General features: G+C 42.5%; 1 protein-coding gene across 10 annotated transcripts in view; it reads right to left on the reverse strand.

Moving 5' to 3' along the window:
- LOC135907022 (tetratricopeptide repeat protein 14-like) overlaps positions 1-23437 on the reverse strand; it is an 86892-nt gene extending 63455 nt beyond the window's left edge. Inside the window, exons 1-6 of one of the 10 annotated variants that reach the window (XM_065438689.2) lie at positions 23188-23437; positions 18098-18136; positions 14397-14549; positions 12494-12687; positions 12075-12193; positions 11867-11943 (exon numbers count right to left, since the gene is read on the reverse strand). In XM_065438689.2, coding sequence (XP_065294761.1) covers positions 11867-11943; positions 12075-12193; positions 12494-12687; positions 14397-14438 — 432 coding nt within the window. In that variant the 5' untranslated portion in view covers positions 14439-14549; positions 18098-18136; positions 23188-23437. Of the gene's footprint in view, positions 1-11866; positions 11944-12074; positions 12194-12493; positions 12691-14396; positions 14550-18097; positions 18137-22552; positions 22756-23187 lie in introns of all 10 variants that reach the window. The other 9 variants (XM_065438688.2, XM_065438693.2, XM_065438692.2 and 6 more) reach the window with 9 other exon arrangements.
- Positions 23438-23707: the final 270 nt, after the last annotated feature.

The raw sequence follows: 23707 nt of genomic DNA on the forward strand, positions 1-23707 counted from the left end.
CACTATATAGCTATTCAACTGTGTTAGCACTGAAGAAAACACAGATTTCCGAAGTCAGAATGCTTCACAGAATTCAACAATCCTTGATTGCGCGAGAAAAATTAATGTCATAAGCATTTCATTTTGTCCAGACATGAAACCTTATTTCTAGCTTTACTATGAACTTTCCCTCCTGTGCTTAGCTATTGTGTACAAGTCTGAAAGATGTCCAAGTACAGTAGCATGCAGAATAATCAAAAAAGTCGGTCGGTGAAACCTAACCCTCATTTTCCTATTTTAAGTCATCATTCCGAAAAGAAATGTATGTGCATTCTGCATATCGTTTTTTTGCAGACAAATGCAGGGAAAGGTTTCCTCATGCAGAAAGCACTGGCTATATTTTCCATCCCACGTCTTTGCATTATGCCTACAACGCTCTTACTCCTCCATGATTGTTCCCCACCTGCAGCAAGTTGTTTTTTCATCCACTTTCATTTCCATTAATTTATCATTCCTTTAATGCAATTAGAAAGTACAAGTAATTTCCCTACGTTGTCCTTGTTTGTTGGCTTCTTGTGATATTATTAATAAATATCAGGCAACTCAGTTAGCCCCCCTTTCTTCTCGTTCATTACATAACGAAGGCCTCGAATCCGGCAACATTAATGCCTTCAGGTGGCATGTGTGGGTTTACTGATCAGTTGCCTTTACCCAAAAAGATCACATACTCGTGACACCTGCGGAAGAAAGGATGTTCGACATTTGCCGCCATGGTTTGCGAGTGGTGGCGCTAGCTAACACTCCCAGGATTAGTTTCATTAGGAAAAAATACTCAAGAAAGTGGATGGGTGAAAGAGCACCGCGGTAGCTCAATTGGTAAAGCATCTCATGCGCAATAAGATGTGGAATCATTCCACACATGTGGCAAGTTGTTTTTTCATCCACTTTCATTTCCATTAATTTATCATTTCTTCGATTCAATTAGTAAGCAGAAGTAATTTCCTCTGTTGTACTAGGTGTCTGTTGGCTTCTTTGATATTACACTATGAAAACTAAGGCACTCATCTTGTCCCCAAACGAAGATAATCTTACGAACCTTTTATTTAAGAGGAAGCTTTAGCTAAGATGCCATCTAAATACATGTAAAAGCAGAATTCATTTTTCTCAGCAACCACTGCACCAAATTTGGCGAGGTTTGCTGCATTTAATAGAAAAACTTTAAATCTAGTGACAGTTGCTTTCAAATTTTTCATTTATGTGATTAATTTTTAATAAAAATTGGCAAAAATCTAACATTTTCAGAAAACGAAACATGTTTACAACTAACTCAGCAATGAAAAACGATATCACAATACTGTGACTTGCATCTAATAGTACATCTAAAGCAGACAAAGTTGATATGTTACACATGAATCTAAAAAAATTCAGCAATACGAAAATACAGCTTTTGCAGAACCCTTATACACAACATAACAAATTTGAAAAAGCCGCGTCAGACTTGGGCTCGAGTTAAAGCTTCCTCTTAAGGGGGACACTTCTATTGAAGTAATGTTCACCATTTTTTCATATATTAATCATTTTTCATCAATATTAATAAGACTTTATAGTCTTACTAGGATTATCATGCTGCTTTAAATACATAATTAGCTTTACTGTAGCTCAACTATCGTAAGATAATTAATATTTCACTTCCATTGTTTAAGGCCAAAAAGAAAAATAAATGGCACAGAAAGTTATTTGTAAGGCATGGTTAGAAAGCATAAAGAGTAAGGAATGAAGCATAGCAAGGACTTTTTTTATCAAACAATCAATATATATTTTACAGCTCACTGAATACAAGAGCACAAAATGAGGCAATTATGTGGTAGGAAATGTAGCAAAATAATTTCCGACATAAAAGCAACAAATTCCGCTTGCTATACTTAATAGAGTACACATCAGGCTCCGTTCTGCTAACAAAATTTTTGTTGTATTTGTTCTTGGTGCTGAGATATTGAGGCCTGAATATAGACCTCTTCATCGGGCAAGGAGGAAAGGGTGCGCGGCAAGCCTTTCCTCCTCTCTGGCTTGTGCAATCCGGCGCGGTGCTGCTTGAAAGTATTGCTGTCGCATGCTGCGGAACTATTTCGAGATGTTTTAGCTCGTACTTTGTGAAATTTACACAATGTCCATTCATATAGGGTCATCAGGGAAGCCTTTCGTTGCATCAGTAACCACAGTACGTAGAAATATCTCTTAGGGGCGAAAACTTAGGGGTCGACTTTGGGCGAGAACTCTTAGGGTCGACAAGGAATTCAAAAGCGGAACTTTGAGCTTTCAAATGATACCAAGATTTTTAACACTCATTCGACCCATAGTGGAATAAGCATGCTCAGTGTGGGACCCATACCAATCTAACCTGGCAACAGCACTGGAATCTACACAGAATCATGCAGCAAGGTTAATTCGTTCCGACTACTTTTACCACACTAGCGTTACTAAACTTAAGTCATCTCTGAACCTTCCAACCCTCGAGCAGCGCCGCAAAACAGCAAGACTGCACCTCTTTTACAAATTTTATCACTCGCTGCTTCACCAGACCGACATCACGGCTGCACATTGCACTTCATCCTGTCATAGCCATTTAAAGGCTGTTTATCCCCCTCCAGCTCGCACCACCGCTCACCTTAACTCTTTCTTCGTTCAAACAGCGAAAGACTGGAATCGTCTACCTGCTGAAGCGGTGCACCACTCCAATCATTCATCGTTCAAAGCGTTCATTGAAAATGTGATCTAAACATGCAGACCCCTCACATAAAACCCCAAATAGGGTATTTGAGGCAGGAATAAATAAATAAATAGATAGCGGCACTCGGCAGTGAGGAAAATGAAAGCGAGTTCCGCTTTTTAATTCCTTGCCGACGATGGCCATATAGGGAAAGCGCAAATGTGAAGTAATCAGGGGCTGGTCTGACAAAGCTCACAGCCCTCCTATTGGCTCAGTGCGCCAGCACACTGAGAGGCACCTTCAGATTGGCTGTTGCTATGTCAGCTTGCCCTGACGCAGCCAGCACAGCGCTAGTCTGTTAGGTATGCCAGTGGGCATGCTTTAAAAACCACGGTTTCTTTGTTAATCACATTGTTAATCATTGTTAAGCACAAGAGCTCCGTGAACACCGGTGTTTCTGCACACTTTCGGGCTCCTTTCTCAGCGTCTGCACTGACAAAATATTTTTCTGACACCTAGGATGCATTTTTTGGCAAATCGATATGTTTAAATGTAGATTAGGCATTGCAGATGCTGAAAGTATATATATATATATATATTTCACATTTTCGGATTTTAAGGCCTGTGTCCACCCTTAACACTGCACGTCTAGTAGTCAACCACAAAAGTTTACGGATCACGAGATCTCAGGAAACATTCAATTTCCAAGCAGCCTGCAACAGTAGTCAGTAAAACTGAACATCCCAATACTGTTCACATATACTGGTAGAGGCTGTAAATGAATACTAGGCTGCGTTATGAGGCTGTGCAGATATTCAGCTTTGTGGCTGGCTATATTCCCAGGTAACAAACAAGATGCACAAATCAGTGCGACATAACGTTCCCAACTGGAAAGCAGTAAGCACTGAGTGCTAAAGAAAGTGCCAAAAATATTGATACAATTATTGCCCGAAGACAATATAAGTCCTAAAGAGTGAGAAATTTTTATGAGTACGCATTTTTTGGTCTTTTCTGTCTTGGGTACGTCATTTCCAAGCTGAGCCAAGTCATGCTAGTAGCAGTCTGACAGCGCCGACCTCCCTACAGATCTATTGGCTGTAAACAGTCGATGGCATCTTGTATCTTAAAAGGAAGCTGCGAAGCACTTGGGACTCCAAGATTGGAAGCATATAAGGGCACCTATGCGTCCCACCTTGCAACGAAGGACATCAATGTTCTGCTGCCCCACTTCGAAAAAGGAGCCATTGCTTTTTAAGTGCGATCTTTATACTGAAATAAGTTTGAAAATATGTGCCAAATGCACATAAGTACAGTTCAGGTACAATATTGTGATCATGGATATAACGAATTATCAGGCATAATAAAGTAGACCTAAAATGTTTCTTACCAATATTTTCATGCCGGATGGAACTTTTCTCTAAAGAGTTTCGATTGTATAAAGAACACGAGTTCCATGGAACATGCCGTGCCAGTTTAAAAGTTTGGCCAGCTTATAATATGGACGATGGAGTTTGGGCTTTCAGTGAGAACTTGCACTGGCATCGCAACCATACAGCAACTAGCACTGGTTTCAGCACCCTTCGTGCATTTAAACACAGCTTTGCTTTATGTACATTCTAACAAGGTGCAATGGATCTGCCACATTTCTTTTTTACAGCCAATTTCCTAGTCGCATTGCACCACCTAATCCTCTACCATGCTCGACTGCATGACCCTTCTTTTTATATACATTGTTATTACTCTAACAGACAACCGGTTAACAAACCTGCACAGTACATGATCTGCCAAACTATTTATGTCAACTAGACTATTGGCAACTTTCACTACACAGCAAGTTGCTTGCTCTGTGGTTTGCAGCTTGGTTTCAACACAATGTCTTTTTGTTCCACCGAATGCTGTCAGGGCAAGCTCAAGGTTTTATGGAGGTCAAATTTGCAGCTTAAGTATACAGTGTAGAAGTAGAGTTTGCATAGAAATGCACAATACAAGAGTGATCTCAATATATGGCATTAGAAGTGCACCTCCATTCTGCTTTGAGACAAAGGCTGAGTGAAACTTATTTCTTACAGCAAACATAACTGTGAATTATTGAAATACACTTTCTGGTGCCATCGTCCAAGCAATACAGTGAATTGTAACTGCTTTCTTTCCTTTTTAATACCCATGAATTATTTGGAATAAAGAAAAATTATCACGTACTTTCATAAAAATATTTAACTTATCCAATAATGTACAAGTTTTCAAGTACTTTGGCAGACTCTCGTCGCTTTTTATTACAAGGCTCTATTTTCATTCGTTTCACTTGACATTGTCAGTTATTCTTGCATGAAAGGAGTGATTTAGTGCCGGGGCCGAGGTACTCCTAAATTTTTTAGGGGTAGACCCTTTGCAAAAGAAGCGAGGAAGGGTTTCACTTTAAAGAACTTTTCAAATTCTTTTTTTTTTTTCAATTCAACTTACTGACATTTTGAACAGTACTTTCAACAATAGCATTGTACTCTTGAGACATAGGAACACCTACATTTAATTCTGTAACCACAGCTTACAGTTTAAGCCCCTGTTGCTAACTTTAGCTGGCTTTTCTACCATATCGAATAGGTACTTCTTGATGTCGAGTCTTCACATTCTGTAAGGACAAGGCAAGGCAAGGTAAGGACAAGACAAGGATCGGGCAACTCTCTCCCCTGACACGGAGACGCTCCTATCACGCACAATGAAATTACTTAATTCTTTTACTTAGGGAGATTGGTTTTCCAGTCCTCTCATTCCAAGCTAAGCAGGCCGCAGGTGGTCACGCTCAGGCTCCTGCAAACGAACTCCTGCCCAAATCCGGCGTCCCTTGACAGCACATATCCTGGCATTTACCCGAATTGTTCTAGCGATTTTTCTTTCTGGTGGTTTCTTAGATGCATTTTGATAAGCTTCAGCCCAGAGAAATCTCTTAAAATACACAGTAGCGTTGCTAAAAAAGATAATGAAAAGAAAAAGCAAACCGGTTTCCTAATTATTTCCCAATAACTATTCAGCAGCAGCAAGGGCACTTAAAAAAACAAGGCAGTCATGCAGACCTTGAAGCCTACTGCAATCACCAAATGTCGCCTGGACAAAGAAATGCGCAGCCTGTGCTCGAAAGAGGACTGCCAGTGATTGAAATCTGTGGCAGACAACAGGAGCGCACCCTGTTCAGTACATGACGGCAGTCAAGAATCACAAGCTTGTTGTCCTTTTTTTCTGTCGCGTTTTATTTTTTACATAAAGAAATATCCCTGCAGCTATCTGAAGCTCCGATATCACATCACTACTACAGTGCCGAGATAGTGGTAGTGCGCTTAACTCTTTTGTTACCCCGCCTATTCAAATCGATCACCGGTGATCAATGCTTTAGATCGCCGATTTCGGCATGTTGGAATCTTTTCTCGTGCACCTCGCGCCATTCAGTGGTTAGTCCAGGCAGTGCACTTGTAGAACCAGTTTAAATTTTCCCGCTCTGGCGATGTTCTGTTTTTTTGATGCACCTTTTTGAGAACTAATGTGTGTTGTTGCAAAAGGGGGTTTGGCGGCCGTGCTTGAGAAAAAAAAACTGCCACTCGTGGTGATGCAGCATTAACATCAAATTATTGTGATCAGAAGAATCCCAGCAAGTCAAATATTGAATCATATTGTCGGCTTTGTTATCTGGCTGTGTTGAGTGCAATCATTACCCGAAAACGACACCAGCTATTCACTAGTGAGTTTTGACTTGGAGTCCGGGTGGTTTTATTCCACGAAAACACATTCCTGAAGGTCTGCCGTATGTCCAACACGTGTAGCTGGCCTTTACAGCCAGTTTGCAGCAGTTTTGGTTTCACTTCTTTTGTTAAATCCGCCAGAGGGCCGCATCCAGTGTTACTCTATAGCTACAACGCCAGTCGCTCCGGTCGCTGCCATGGCGTCATCGTCCCACGCGACTGCGCCGCACGGAAAGCGTTCTGCTCGAAAGTATTCTGCACCCGCACCTGATTTTAGCGACGACGATTCGAGCTTCGAGTCCGAAGATGACAGTACCTCTGCTTCAAGCTCCGACGGCGACAATGTTTCAAGTCAGCCCGAGACATCCGCAGTTGCTCACCGGTGAGTTACCTTTACGGCCTTGAGCAGTCACCGGCGTCGCGCGCGCTTCTCTGCTGACCTTTGTGCACAAGCTTAGAGCTATTCTTATCTGCAGGGTCTGTACGTCGCTAGGCCAGGATGTGCTGTCACCGGCTGTGAAGAAACTTCAGTTCACGCCAACAAGGCCACCCGGAGCACATCTCGGCCCAGCACTTCGGAGCAGCACAAGACGTTTTACAACCGCTCGCGATTTTTCCTCCTATTCTTCGCCACAGAAGTGATACATACTATCTGCAAGAACATGAAGAAATGTGCTTGGATGCATATTTTGGAGCTTCCAAGCCATGCTGAAAGAAATGGGCCATACAAAAGAAGTAACTCCAGACGAACTCGTGAAGTTCATTGGACTGCTCATTTATATGGACATTGTGAGCGTGTCACGCATCCACCTTTACTGGAATACCAGTAGGCTTTTTTCAGGGCTTTTTCCGCGGAACGTTATGCCAAGGAGACGGTTTTCTGCACTTCTGCACTTCCTAAGTGTCACTGATCCGGAGGCGACTACTGTAGCTTCACACGGCAAGCTGCACCACATATTGTCGCTCTTGCAACACGTGAACACTACTTCAGGAGAACTTTTTCAACCTGCGTGGAACCTCTATGTGGATGAAAGAATGGTCAAATCGAAAGGATGCTTGGGTATTCGGCAATACATGCGGGACACAATTGTTAAGTGGGGATATAAATTGTGGGTGCTTGCCGATTCGCAGACTGGCTATTCGGTTCAATTTTATGCGTACGCAGGCAAACTGGAAACAGCTAGTGCAAGTGGACTAGCATTTGATGTGGTGACGCAACTGTCCAATAACTACCTATATCAAGGATACATTATCTACATGGATAACTTTTACACATCTGCATCTCTCTTTGCTCACCTGCTAAATCACAAAACCCTCACTTGTGGCATGACACGTAAAGATCGTCGGTGCTTCCCATCTGAACTGAAGGACGTGTCGTGGGAGAAGAAGGCAAAGAGAGGTGATGTTTGGTGGCTCCGACGGAACATCCTCTCTATTTGAAATGGAAGGACAGGAAGGTTGTCCACATGATGTCTACAGCGCACACTGCTAACAGGCATGTTAAAGTAACAAGAAAAAAGAAGAGGGGGCGTGTGGACTATCATCCCAATCGAGAAGCCGCTGCTGATTGACGACTAATTCTGGGATGCTTGGTGTCAATAAGTCTGATCAGCTGATTGCATATCATAACGTTTTGATGAAGTGCGTGAGGTGGTGGAAAACACTTTCATTGTATTGGCACGCTGTTGTGAATAGCTTCATTATTTTTCAAGAGCACTGCCAGCAACCCCTCTCAAAACTGGAATTTCAAAGGAGCGCCAACCTCGAACAACTTTTCTTTCGGTAGAAGCTCAACCAACAGCTGCTCGAGCTTGATGATGAAGAGGTTGCCAGAGTATATCCTGTCCCAAAAAAAGTGCCGCACCATCCACAAAAGATGCCGAAAAGGCGAAACTGCTGGATGTGCTACCAGGAACGAAAAATCGAACAAAAGACGAACGTTTTCTACGAAAATTGCAGAGTGCACCTGTGCCTCACAAAAACGAGGAACTGCTTCACCGCATGGCACGAGCGATGAAGCTGTTCCCAGTCTAGTTTTTTTTTATGTAGCTGAAGAACGGTGTGGTACAGAGAATTTTTTTTTTAGACAGCGTTCCTGAGTCAATGATCTTGGATATATGTATCCTAAATTTTATTTGTCAATAGCGTATGTAGATATTGCACCTTTTCTTTCGTTTTTATCAACTCGCCACGAAAATGGCACTTTTCCGTATTTTTGTGTGTTCCCTAATAAACTGTGCTTTGTAACTGATGTTTTTGGAAAGAGCATTCCATTATGTGCAATTTGGCATGCTGCGACGTGTGCTGGAGTATTATTTGTACTGGCAAAAAAATTTCTTCCGAGACCTATGAAAAACGGCAATTTTCTCGCGTTAACGAGAGAGTTACCAAAAAGCCCTGCAATTTGCGGTGGCACAGCCCCTCTCGAAACACCATTCTTTCCAAACAGCACGCTAGGAAAGAGCAATTTTCTCAACTTGGGCTACTCCATAATCACAGTTAAGACAGTGATAAAAAAATGAGGTAGCAAACAAGGCTAAAATAAGACTCCTCATGACTTCAATACGAAAACAAGCACGGCCTGCTTTCTCAGGACTTGTAAAATATTACTTATGTGTGCATTAGCCGCGGAAAACAAAATTGGGACCACATTTATGAAAAATAAGTGTGCTCCCAACACGAGAATACATGGTATCCAGAATATACATGCCAATCCGATGAATCTTATTGGCTTGTCTTTAAAATAAAAAAAGCTGAAGGCATGAAAACACGAGAAAACCTATCATGCAAGAAAATGTGCAATCCAAACAAGGCATTTTAAGTGCTCGCTGTCGGAGCATAAAGCAAGACATCAAAGAGGTTCTGTTGGACTAGCCATCCAATTATCTAATCCACAAATAGTACCAGCAGCTCATCAGCTTATTTTATGCCTGCTGCACAATGAAAGCCTCCCCCACCAAAAAATCTCTGCTCTGCCTCAGCCAGTCTTATCAACCTTCATGACTGCATTTTCCCTTCCTTCGGTTCAGTTGCTTCAGACCAGCAGTTACATGCTCTACAGATTAGGTGACCTGCCACAACACATCTTGCCTTTAATCTCAACTGGAGTGTCAGCAACACTTGCTCTCTGACTTGCACTCCCACCTTTCTGCTTCTTAATGTTACACCTGTTGCTTTGTCTTTGCGCTGCTTGTCCAATGCCTAATCTAACATGCCTGAAACGTGAGCTGCAAATGCCTTGCCATTCCCTCTCCTGTTCTCTTCTTTTGTGCTGGTGTACTGCTGGTGGCCAGCGCCTCTTACAGCAGCAGACTCTAAACAGCTGACCCGATGTATGGCGTGCCAGAGGAGGCAATCTCAAAGACCATGCCTGCTACTGCACCGGCGGTAGTTTCACGACTCTGGGGATGGCGGCAGCGAGCATTATTCCACGGGGCCTCCTCACAACACACGGTAGGGAGACTTCTATGGGAAAGCAAGTGATGCTCCAGGCATCTAGTAAGAGGAGGTGTTGGCTTGTCACACGGTTATTGGTTCTTTAATCTCTGTTATGCTATGTTTGGTTAGTACTAGCGGAATGCACAGACTGTACTTCTCAAGTATAATGGTGAACTGCCATTGCTCATCACACACGCCTACACCTAGCAACACTAAAGGTAACAAGTTCTCCAGGCTTGTGCATGCAGTAAATTACAGTTGAACCTCACAAGAACGAAATCGGCGGGAACGCGAAAAAATTCGCTTTCACTAGAATTCTGATGTTGCGAAATGAGACAGCACAGACAGGTAATATGTTGCAGAACAAGACTTTACTGTCAAAATTCCGTTGGCTTAGTTTGGCAAGCTAGCTCGAGGATATAGAAACGCATTGCTGACAGTACAAAAAGCATGCCGCATGCACTGATCATCAGTGGCACCACTGCTGTGCAGCAGTATTCTCGGTCAATTGCTTCCTGATTTACTTCCTGAACTGAGATACGATCACTTTTGCAAGATTTTGCGTAACTCGGCACAGGACGCAGAGCAACAACACTCGAAGCATGCGGCAGCATTTCTCAATGCATGTTGTCGCCCGTAGGCGCCGACGCATCCAGTGCGGAAGTGATCGTATCTCGTATACCCGAAGGCAGTCGATCAAGATTACGGCCCCTTCGCACAAATTTACATACAGCACCAAATCCGTGCATGGTGCCCATCAGATTGCACCAAAACCAGCGTTCTTGACGCAAGGAATGCTTCTTCCCCGGTGACCGCTCAATCACGGCGCAGTGCACGGCACTCCATGCTGCAACCACCATCTCAAGCGCCATAAACAATTCCAAGTCGGTGGGATGTGGATTTCCTTGTTTTTGCTTAATTTTTCTCATCATCACATGTCGGTAGCAACATGCTGCTGCTTCAAACGGGCGATCAACAAACAAGATGGCGGCCATGACGTGTTCTGGCGTGATCACTTCCGGCGCTTGGTTGTTTTCATAAACAAAAATGGCGGCACATGCAAGTGTAATATGGTGGTATATTACCCAATTTTAGTGCTAAGCAATCGCATTTGAGCACATATTGGACCCTGCTAGCCTTGCGCAAATAGGCGATATGCGAGGTTATGTTCTGGCAAATTTTGTTGATGCGGGATTGTAGTACGGCGACATTTCGTTGTCAAGACGTACGAAATGCATTGAATCCTATGGGCGTTCACTGGGGATACGAATATATTTTGTTGAGAGAATTTCGTCATCTCGAGATTTTGTTATCGCGGGTTTCGACTGTACCTGCAAGTCCGCCAATTTTACACTCACGTTTGCAAACCCTCAGTATTTTATAGTACTGCATATTTAAGTGCTCACAAGCAGTTCTGCAAATCCTTCAGCTGCTCCAAAAACCCTCCAGCACTTCTTGAAGAAAAGCAGTGTCATAAATTTTCATGAATGCACCATTGAGAAGCAATGACTGTTTCAAGTATTTCGTAACTAAAATGTTTACTGCAGCCGCTAGGCAATGTAAGCAACATAAACGCAAAACATTTTGGTGCCAAAACTTCTTTATGATAGCTGTGCTTCTCATTAAGATTTTCAATAGCTCCATGAAACCTACAAAGCTCCATCATACACACAGTAAGAAATTTTCAAACACCCTGCTTCATGGACAAAAGCCAGTTTGACTCCTTACATAACACCTTTAGCACCTTCAAGTGCAGCTGATAACGCAAATATATTGAATAACAAATCGAGCACCGTTATGTATTTCTAGGTTGCATAAGTCTACTAAATACTTTAACTCTGTGTATGCTGTAAAATCTTGCAGATCCAATATCAGAAATCTTCCAAGAATGGTACTTCATAGATACGTGCTCAATTCACCATCCTCAGTGAAAGGTAGACACAAGACATTACCACCTGGTACTGCAGTAGACAATATGAATACAAAGCATTCCAGCATTGCTCTTGATCGGTACCTCGAAAAAATGTTTCTTCCGTTCACTGGCAGGCACACTCATGAAGCTCTCCAAAGGAGGCATGACAGCACAAAGCTCTGAAAAGTAAAAAAAGAGTGGAACCAGGTAAGTGCTTGTAATGGTTAAGCCAAACAACAAACGATGCAGAACACAAGTAAAAAAAAAAAGAGGCAGGAGAAAGCCTGAAAGAGTATGCAGTGACCATCACCTTCATTTTCGCCATCTGTTGTGGAGCATACGGGCACAGAGTCCCAGGTCTTGTACAGCATGTCCGCCTTGTGTGCCAGAAAACGGATGAACTTTGACCGTTTGGCTGGATCCTGAAGCCTGAGTCAAGCACAACAGAATAAATCGGCAATAGCTTGTCTCAACATAGACGAATATTTCCATGTACTTATGAGAAGCAGCTTCAGGTACACATTATCGGATACTTTTGATACAAAATGAACTGTAGGAACAGTTCAAGGAGCACCACTGACTTACACTACCAGAACAGACAAGCTACGCAAGAAACAGTAACATGTTCCCTGGGCAGTTGTATTCATTCACTCCATGTTGCAAGTCAATGATCAAACAGCTGGCAAGCAGCAAAAGCAGACACAGTGATAGCCCGAATTGAAAGCTCACAGTGGATCCTTGGCATCACGTTGTTTGCTGGCCTGCAGATCAGCACGGCTGATCCCCTGAAGGGCAAAGCCTACACGCTCGATGCCCTGCTCTTCCTTGAGGGCAGTCAGCAACTCCTGGCCATAGTTGAGCAGCGGCTGCTTCAACAGCTGAGGCTCCATCCTGGCCTCAGAGTCGTAGCCGCTGGGATCCTGCTGCTGGAGAGGGAGACAATAAATCCGGGACACAATGTGAAAACCTGACCTTCCACCATTACCACCTTCCAGAGAGCTGCATCCATTTGTCCTTGGTCTAAAAATTAAGCTATGTTGCATGCAAAAGCACTATTTGTGCCAACAAAAAGAGCAATGTCTTTTTCGTATCACATGCAAACTGCCACACTGCAAACACGAGTCCCCTATTAATAGCCTGGAACAGCAGATTTTCAAGGTAACACACTAAATATTCTTATTAAATGAGAGTAGCTATCATTGAATGCCTGAGCCATATGCACTGTAGCAAGTTATGAAGTGGTGAGAAATGAGCACGAAATATACCTGCAAACCTGTGAGCATTAAAAATTAACATGAGGGAGGCATGGGAATGATGGCACTTTTTAAACGCTTGCCCTCAGAATGTACCTTTTCAAAGGTACATAGGCGATTTATAAAATATGATTTAGCTTTACACACAGCACTTAAGCAACAGACCATGCAGAGCAAATACTGGCAACCAATACATAGGCTACAGATACAGCGACTTCAGTCTTGCTAATTTCACCTGCTTCAGGAACTCGTCTGCCTAAACTTGCTCGAAGCAAGTATTACTCTGGAGTCCTTTCACCATCATAAGATTTTCCAGATGAGCACGACTTTTTTTTAAACAGAACTTACGTAAAACTTGATGCAACATTCCTAAATTTGCAGCCCAAATCTAACTTTACAGAACATTCAGGACAGCAGGCAGATATTTAACAAACTTTTACCCACTAATTTATTTTGAAATTTGATGCTGTCAGCATGTCAACTCTAGCTACGAGTTAACCTTAATAATCACGTCAGGTTTTGCCAGTGCTGTAAGTGATGCCTAATTACAACAAAATCCTTCTGAGCACATAAAATCAAAATGTAAGCAAAGAAAGCAGTGTTATTTTATTGGAAAATAAAGCTGAGTGCAGTGATGCTTCTACATAGAACTATTTTTTTCTTCGCAAAAGTATGGTTGCAGCCCAAAGTCATGTCGCAGCGAGTTCATATTCTGAGAGGGGAATGCAGCAGCCTGGCGAAATGCAACCAAGGCTTTGAAATGTGTGCCTAATAGGAGTGTTTCTAGAACACAGTTTATTTCCATTTATCAGAATTGATGCCTCTGAAAAGGAAATAATTTTGTTAAACTGCCCTCTTTCAATAGAAAAAAGTATAGTAACATTAAAAATAACTTAAACTCATCCATGCCCATGCAACAACATGGAAGGAAAGATTATGAGAAAAAAAAAAAGTATCGACACAACGAAACAGTCCTCCTGGGCTTAACGCTCAGCACAGCCTTTGTGCTTTAAAGAAAACAAAGGAAAAAAGATAATGAACACAACATTAACATAGCCATGTAAGCAGGATACCATAATGCAATTTTCCAAAAATCTATCTAAACACAGAGTGACCACTGCATATTTGACCCATCGAAGCCAGCATGCATACCGTCAATTTGGAAATAAACCGAGTCTGACGCACCTACAGTGGTACAAGTAACAGTGCAAGCTGCATATCCCACATTATGACACAATGGACAATACTATCCATCCACATCAGCACCTTGCTGCAACAGCAGTTTCTTTACACACAAAAGAAAACTGGCACAGAATAGCGAACGAGGCCAAGTGTTCAACGTGGAAACAACAGGAGCCAAAAGCACCAAAAAATCCCACCTCTGAGACATGCGGAAACTCCAAATCCAGGCCCCCTAACATAATAAGCCTGTCTGGTTTGTGCCACGAATGCAGAACGTTCAGCACTAGTCAGCAGCCTCTTGGAGAGCAGTGAACCGGTCCTGACTAGCACACAGGTGGCACTGCCGATGACTCCAAGAGAAAATTCAAACAGGTATTAAATGGAGCCCAAATATGTTAAGAAACTTGATAAGGTTTCCAGAAATTAAAAGCCTAGCAGCCTGCTACTCTGCTGCAGCTTTTCTTTCTTTGAGTGCACTTTTAGTATAAAGGTCAAACAACGCCAGCTGTGCCTCAAGTGCGTCTGCACAAAGGCCACTTGCACATTGACACAATGCTTCAGCCATCTATGCCGACTTCATTATGCCTCGCACAACTGCATTGACGTGGCAAGTCTACAGCAGTTATGTGCTCCTGTACCAACAATTTGTCTTCGTTTATTTTTAACAGCCAGGAAATATATAGAATTTTAAAATGGGTATGTTTGTACAAGATCGTCTCAAATGCCTTTTTTAAATGATCAATTCATCACCAATAATGGTGCTATGAAATCATATAGCCCAAAGAGAAACCAAATTTGTTCTTTCAGAAAGAAAGAAGTCTCTGCTCTTCTCCACAAAACAACCCACAACTGCATGCTGTATATTACACAGTAATCATATTCAGCCACACAGTACCACTAGAATGGCTTTTTTTTTAATTAAAACATCACAGTACTCTCATAAACAGTAAACAAGCACCCTGGTATTTAACGTGTGCTAATTCAGAGTAAAAATTGTGAAAATAATCTATTTAAGCTTTGTGCATGTTGCGTGATGAGCTGCCAACATACATTTCATAAAAGAACAAGAAATTTATTTTCAGTGCTACAGCCACTATGTATTTCAATGCTAGAGAGGCTACATTCCAGATAAACAGGTAGGGTTTTCTTTCTTGTCATTATTTCAATTATCTCAGAAGTTATGTGTATCATATATGACACACCATACAGGAAAAGGTTGCTAAATCGCACTTCAGTCAAATGTTTTTAGTTCTTTACCGTCACTACAATGTGACCACATTCAAAGCCATTGCCAAAGCTCTGGGACACAACCCAGTACTTTTCAGTGAGGCATTAAATTCACATCTTACACTTGGGAACAGTCCAGGTCTCTAAGATCCTAGACTAGCTTTTGCTGAATGGCCGTAAGTGTGAGTCAAAACGAGTAAAAGTGTGCGCGAGAATAAACCAGATTAAATTTGGACAATTTCGAATTTTACCTTACTGAGGTTTAATACAAAAGCATGTGCTTACATTCATGTTCATGCGCATATGCATGCTTGTGTAATGTTTTTGCAGCACTTTGTGATGATGGGCAAAAACCGTTCACTGCATATGAAAACAGCTACCAAGATGATTCCAGCCATCTTATTCTGAATTGCCATGGCAGATGGGTAAATGCCCACTTCTAAAGAACGTGAATCGCTTGCACCGAGTGTGCCACTGGTACAATGGCACTCTGATGACACTAAGCTGAACACCTATAGGCAAAGAATAACGTAGCTGTCATCTCTCGCCCACGATTGCCCAAGAGCCTACACAGCTATACGTCCAAAAATTTGTAGAATTACATGCTTCACAAACAGACTTCAATGTTTTGAGCTCAAACCTCAGAAAGTAAAATTGAGAAGTATACTTCATTTCAATTTTGGAATTAAACTGAAGAGACTTGGTGAAAACAAATTTACCAGACAGCCAGAATGGTACTGGGCCTGCAACTACAAGCCAACATGATCTCTGATGCAAGGACAGCGTGAGATGGAGCAGCTTTGAAGGTTTCGTTTTCCTTGTAGCAGTGAACCCTTTCGGTGCCACTTATTTACCTGTATGTTCTCCACCCTCGATACCAAAAGTGCCTTTTTCATTAACCGTGTCATTTTTCTGCCTTCTGCATAACCAAAAATAAACCGCTATGGTCATTTTATAATATAAGAGAAAAATGTTAGATGCTGGACATGCATCGTCTAAAAAAAGAAGAATTATTCTGCACAAAAGGGTTAATGCTCAGTTTGGTTATTTTTTTTGAACTGGCAAAAGCTAGCTTCAGCAACCTAGTTATTTTTCAGTATTAATCATCACAGCTCCGTGCTGTGTAATGTTATGAAGTCTCATTTTACAGGCATCAAAATATCAAATGCCCTTGTAAATCCTGCATAGCTACACCATGTGGCACTGAGCACTTCCTAGACCAGTTCTCAAGAACTTATTCCATGCACTGCACACAACTACAGTGTTGAAGAGCAGAATCGGCATAACTGCGAGTCAACCTAGTAGGACAGAATCGGCAGTTACACAGAATTTTCAGTCCCAAGAAAATTAGTGAATCAGATATTCACTGAACAAAAGGTGGTAACCACATTATTCATGCACAGACACCTAAACACATGCATGCAGGTACACAGACAAAAACTGATCTTTTGCCCTGAAACAAGCAAAAAATAAAGACTAGACCAAATTTAGAAAAATTAAAAACTGCCCTTCATTCGTCCCTATTCATAAAGCACCAAATGCAATGTTTTAGAGGAAGTAACTAGAACCTGTCCGGCCCGAGCTTGACTCGAACCTGGACTTGGTGCCAAGGCTGTGCCACTAAACAGACACCTAACCAGTTTCCTCCCATTATGCAGGTGTTCAGCCGAACAGTCATCTTGACGCTCATTCCTGTCATTATCAAAGACAGTTATCTTCCTGTCATTATCACTTTCCTGTCAGACACTTCCTGTCATTATCAAAGACACTTATCAAAGACACATGCTGCTACTTAGATCAGGAAGTGGACACGCGTGCCTAAAGATGAGCCATATTTTTGCAGATGTGACATTGGAGCATGTGCAACTAAAGAGTCTATCCTTTGTTCGCTAGGTTGTGTGCCATGGCACTGCTGTTGGAATGGAAGTTTCAGCTAACATAATTTATTAACTTCAATAATTCCACTCCATAATTCGGGTTTCTTTAATGTGCTGTCAGAGGGAATTATTTTTGCTTGTGAATTATCGTTCATTTTCATTTCAGTGCTTCCTGTTTTCAAATAAAAGAAAAATTACCATATAGGGGACTGGCTAAAGTTAACACTTAATGTAGAGACAACATGCAAGAGTCAGGTACTTTGTTCATGGGCATGAGCCTTAGGCTGGACGGAAACACAGAATGAAGGCACCTTACTGAGCAACACTACACAGAAGGCAGCCTGATTAGGAACCTTATGCAAGACAACATACTACTCATAAGTTCACAAACATAAAATGGGCAAGCTCGAACATCTGTATAGACTACCAAAAAAGAAAAAAGACAAAAGGCGATGTGTCATCCTGGTGAACGATTACAAGACTTGCTTCATTTCCAAAGTCTGCATCATCCAGCTAATGCATGTCCCAAGTGTTGCAATGAAGTATGTCCTAAAGCCTTAACACTTTAGATTGCAGATACTATGACAGCCAGACTCTTAGACGCTCGAAATACTACCGATTTTTTGCAATTCCCTTGTATTTTTTCATTCTCTGCAGGAAATAACACTAGAATAGAATGAAGGTGTATTATTTATTGCAACTACTCGAGGCCTTCACTCTTCTGACTTAAGCACACTTTCAGCTTATGCACAGCAATGGAAGGAAGAAAGCATGCAACTACAAAAGACACGCACCTGACAAGTTTGTGGTATGATGCCTTGTTTCTCAAGACCCTGTTTTCAAGAAACAAGAACAACATTGCACATGAAAAATATGTTGTCTTTCAGCACCAGCTGCCTGTCAAGTGGCAAATATTTATTACAGATATCAAGCTTTCTTGAATGTACGAAGTTTGACATGGTGATTGCATTCTCTTTTTGTCCATACATTGATTCCTCTGTGCTGCAAGTGAAAAAGGAAGCACAACTGAAATTACAGCTCAAGGAAAGCTCAGCACTAAAACAGCCTAGCACTGCTGTGAAACTGCTTCTGACAAGGATTCAAGCAAGTGTTTCACTACATTAAAGATGCTTGTGGATCACTGAGCCATGAATCTAAGCACTGCTTCCCAAGAGAAACTGCCAAACCTTTTTTGTCTGATTTAGCAGATCTCTGGCCCCTCAACAGCTAATGTGAGAATATACATTTCAATATTTTTTTTTTATTTCAACAAAAATATATCACCATTTAAAGGGCCCCTTAAACGGTTCGGACAAATTTTGTAGACATGTAGGGTACAGCTAAAGTTAATAATTCGCACCACAATTTGTGTGAAATGTGTCATATTAAAAGAGTTACAGACGATTACAAGTTACCCTCCTCCATAGTCCTGCATTTTCTCAACTCGTTCGCCGAGTGATTGGGGCTGAGCTCCAACTTCACTAGCCGCGTTTACATGAATGCGACAGTGTCGCATCGCATCGCATTTCCGGCGCATCACATTCACGTAAACAGCAGTAATGCGCTAGGAAGGCGCATCGCATTAATGCGCCAGGCGAGGGTAGATTTATGGGCGCGAGTCGACTCTCGCGGGCATGTAAACGCAGGATCGTCGCATTAGGAATGATGGGAAGGAATTACCAACCAACATGGCGGCGGTCCCGGCTGCCCGCTTCGAATTGAATTTGGCGTTGCTTTTGTAAAATGCACTTCGTTCGCAGCAAATGAATGTGTAAACGGCTTTCGCTTAGTCTCAGGCCGCTTCGACGACAGGGTATTATGGATAACCTTGTGGTGTTTTCGAGATCGCTTCTCGTTTCGAACGAGGCGAAGCCTAATGAAAGAAACATTCGAGATGTCAGCGCTACCTATCGCTATAGTCGGAAAATAGCCGCAACGACGACTAATGGCCTCCGAGATCCGAAGATCTCGCTGGCCAGCTAAAGCTGCAAAAAACGTGCGCTGCTTCGCGTCCGCTGCACTATAGCGTATAGCGTACGCTATAAGTTGCGTACGCTAAACTAAAACTGTCTATTTCTCGACACTCAACCACCAACGTGCACTCGGCCCACAACCGGAAACCAGTTGCACCGGAAGTCTGTTGCACTTCACTTATACGACACCATGTGGCGCTACGTTTTTGCGAAAGTCAAGGCGCTACATGTAAACGGCGTCGCATCACCTTTCCCAAACGCGCTTGGAAATGCGATGCGCCACTGTCGCATTCATGTAAACGGGGCTACTGGCCCTGCGTCTTAATGGCACATCGTGTCAACTTCAAGCGACTCCAAGCGACAGCTATCGAAAAAGTGTGCATTGCGAGCATTCTGTCGCAGAGCCGAACGTGTGTAGTATTCTGGTAACCACGGGTGAGCTGGGCATTTCGGCGGAACAATGGGCATAAACTCAAGCTGACAAAGGAACTTTAGCGTAGACGTATGTGAGCGAACTGATCTAAGCCTGATCGGGCTGCACGGTCCAGCCACCTGTTGGCACAGAGCTTAACCAGCCAAATAAAGCGCTAATATTGCTCTAACCAAATGTAAAACATTTTAAACCTTTACAAAAACAATGCGGTAACAATTACACTCCTGCGAAAAATTTACACCAGCAGCAAAGGAGAATACATTTCATTACCGTTACTGTGTGGGGTTGAGCTCGGTGCCACCAGGTGGCTGCACCGTGCAAACCATTCACATTTGCGCTTCTGCTCATCCTGTGAACGCCACGGTCAAACGGTCAGGAACTGTTCCCTTGCGCTTGCGTTTACCCTAATATCAGACTTGCGAAACAATATTGGGTTAGTAATCTTCCAGTGTAGAGCGACGGCCGTAAACATGCAAATCCTGGCACCAATTGGATAGCAGCAATCCGATGCACTGCCGCCAGTCCACTCGTCTGCTGCCTTGCAGAGGGACACGATGTCGTAGCTTGACATATTGCCAGTCGCTACGTTTGCGGTCCACAATGCAATGAAGACGAATCATAGTGCTTGCGAAAAGACAGACCGACTCTGACCACGGAGCTCTCATCAAAATGGAGCATGTTGTAACATAAGCAGACGACGCTTGCTGCGTGCCGGAAGTGCTTAAGTGCAGTGAGAATTGTTCCTATGCATTCTCTTTCTGCTACTTTCTTTTTATAGAAACTAACTAACATTCTAACTATCACAAACATAATTTGTTCACCATAAAGGTGGAAAAATTATCGATGACGCACCCTAGGCAGCCAATCGGATAGCTCGCCCTACAGACGTCAATTGGGTGATTTATGCCGTATGGGTAGGGGCGGCTGAAAATTCCACCGAGCAGTGTGCTGCGATCGGCAGCGACGTACATTTTTAAAACCTTGTAATAAATTACATGCTTTATGGAGAGCACTTAGATGCATCAATTAATAATCAGAAGGACCTACTCTAAAGACTCGGCATGTTTGTACAAAATCGTCAAAATCGTTTCAGGGTCCCTTTAAGAGTAATGTCGCAAAGGTACTATGCAGCAACCATGCCACAGGTTTAGCAATCCAGTAGACATTTTGCATGGCAGCAGCGCACACTGGCAGTAGATAATACAGCATGAGGTATTTTTCCTATTCCAATCAAAACTTTATTTGCCGTCTATGTAGCACTTTATTAGTACTGACCAAAATTTGTGTGAATACTGCACAGCATGCAATCACTAGGCACTAATCACAACAGTAAACCCAAAACATTTGACGTTTAAAATAAGACATTTACATGGCTATGTCACGAGTTCACAGAGCGGCAACACATGCCTTGCACCACCTTAATTCTGCTGGGTCATTTATTATTACAGTAAATTTCAACTACTGAAAGGGAGCAGATAAGGCCTAAAGCAGGTCATGGTGACTGCGCTTCACATATATTTCTGAACAAACATGTCAGATTTATTACATAAACATTATAAAAGTCACTAAAAAGTGTTACGATAAAAATTTTAATATGACCAATCAATGAGCCTGACTTAACAAGCCACTGCATTTTGATGCCAGTATACAAGCTTTTTCTTTTTTTAAGAGTAGATACTGTAAGCAACCGAATTCTCACAATTTTAATAAACTTTCTACAGTCCTCAGATATTGACCCCATGAATACCAACCATTTTATTTGGCACAGCATGTCTTTTTATTTGGCAAGACTGTTTGTTTAACAAGGACTAAATGCAAGATGTTAAGCTCTATGTTTACTTGCCCCAAAGAAGCATGTTCATGAATTCTAAATTTAAAATAGATACAGACTCACTGGCAAAGCACTGTTAACCCTGCCTAAACCAATACCTAAACAATATTGTATGCCAATCATGCATGCAGGGTGCTATGAAGCTACCAGGAAAAGCAATGTATCAACAATTGTTAGCTGGTTTAAGTTTAGGGCCCACACTGTAAAAGGAAGAGGGAAGACAGGACGAGGCACGTTTTTGTCTTTGTGCACTTTTACAGTTTCAAGATGCAAGTAAACCAAATAGTCCCGTTGTCCATTATGTTACAATGTTACAACATCCATAACAGTTCACTACATATTTTACAGATTTAGGCTCATGGTTTAGGGCTATCATGCCATTGTTGCTGCCATTTTCACCAAGAACTGTATCCAGCATTCAACGTTTCCAGGAACTGTGCTAAGCAATCAGCTCGCAAGTCATCTGGACTGTGCATAAACGAAACGTTCAGGCAAAAGTGGCAGCACAGACTTGTCTACTATGCTGGTTGTATTCTAATATTTCACTTGGCAACGCCATCCATATATCGAAAATTATCCTAACTGCTTTTAGGCTAGCTTCTTGGATTGCAATGAGGTTGAACAAGGGTTGATTTCGGGCTGTTTCCACTCGCGTAGTGTTAACAGTACTGTGGCGTTTTAGGATAATCACGTGCATACAAAAATACTGCTTCACCTAAATGACACTACAGGTTGAAACAATATTGGCCCATTCGGCGTGACGTCGGTTTGTGCAGAGTCCAGCGATAAAATCCAGTGATCAGCACAGTAATGCTCGCTACACCAACGCAAGGTTGGCACCACTCGAACTAAATGGTGAATTTAGAAGCTTCGTGTCGATAGCAAAGTCACAAACCACACTGAACACAGTTCCAAGGCACTACTGTGCTCTTACAATGATTAAAGACACGATCAGGAGAAAACACCAGGTGTTCAAACACAATTTATACCAAAAACAGAGGCGTCAACATACCTGGGATCTATTTTCCACTTAAAAGACCAACAAAGCAAATCATGCACCACACAGCGTGGTGTGCCTACCACCACTCGTTCAGTCACGTAACACCTAAGCGCTCATTAAGTGGCCACTCCATTTTTCTTTGCCTTTGGCAGTCAAACAAGGGACACCCACTTGCACAGTATTTGCCTACAATCATATTCGAAATACCGCTGAATCTGAAACAGGTCAAAATAACATTGCAGAAAACGAAGCATTCTCCCCAAGCAGCGCAGTTCTGGTCTAAAGAAAATAAACACAGTAAGAATGCATGCACACAGTCGCAAGTGGTCGAATGCACAACAAGCAATTAAACTTGGTAAGTGCTGCAAGTCTTAACAGCGCAAAAATAACGTCCGATTGGAAAGGCGACTCTAGGTAGCGGGTGGTACCGACGCAGCGTCACACCCTACGTAGACGAAGTTAAAGGTGCTTCAACTTCGGCTAACTGATCCACCCAAAACTTGAAGCGAAGTGCATAGATTACAACCGAGTGGTCTCACTAGTACCTAAACGCAACATACAGGACAAAAAAAATATTACTTTGGATTTGGGCATCCTGCTGAAGAGAATTAGGCTTAAGCGATGCTCCGTCGTACGCAGTACCTTACCTAAGCCGGCGCCGAAGTGCACGGTATGAATCCTCCCAAGAAAGGTGAAATACGACGCTGGCTCATTCGGCAAAGGCTTGTATTTCTCGGCAACGTAGCAACGTTGAATAACAAATAACTGCGGAACCCTAAATGCTCAACAAAAACTCACAGTCATCAGTTTCGCAGTGGCTTGTGGGAAGAACGGAATTTGGTTTTCCATTTCTTTATTTTGACCAGCGCCTCCACTTTTTGACAGTGTTGCCCACGACCTATGGTCATAGAGAAAGGGAATCTATGGTGTTGCCAAACAAGACGTTCATTTGAGGGATCGTGAGCCGTTTGTGCGCAGGCGCGAGTAAGAGCGGGCGCGAGAGAGAAACCAAGGTCGATTCAAATAGGTCGCGAACATAGAGTTACTGTCGCGAAGCTTCGGGCGAAAAGCGGTTCAGTACAGATTGTCACCGACATCAGCATGGGGGGTTATGGGAGCAGCGATTGAAGTGCGACTATGTTTGGAGGGAACAAACCATAGAGTTAC

This window comes from Dermacentor albipictus, chromosome 1 (genome assembly GCF_038994185.2).
Source record: "Dermacentor albipictus isolate Rhodes 1998 colony chromosome 1, USDA_Dalb.pri_finalv2, whole genome shotgun sequence".
NCBI lineage: Eukaryota > Metazoa > Arthropoda > Arachnida > Ixodida > Ixodidae > Dermacentor > Dermacentor albipictus.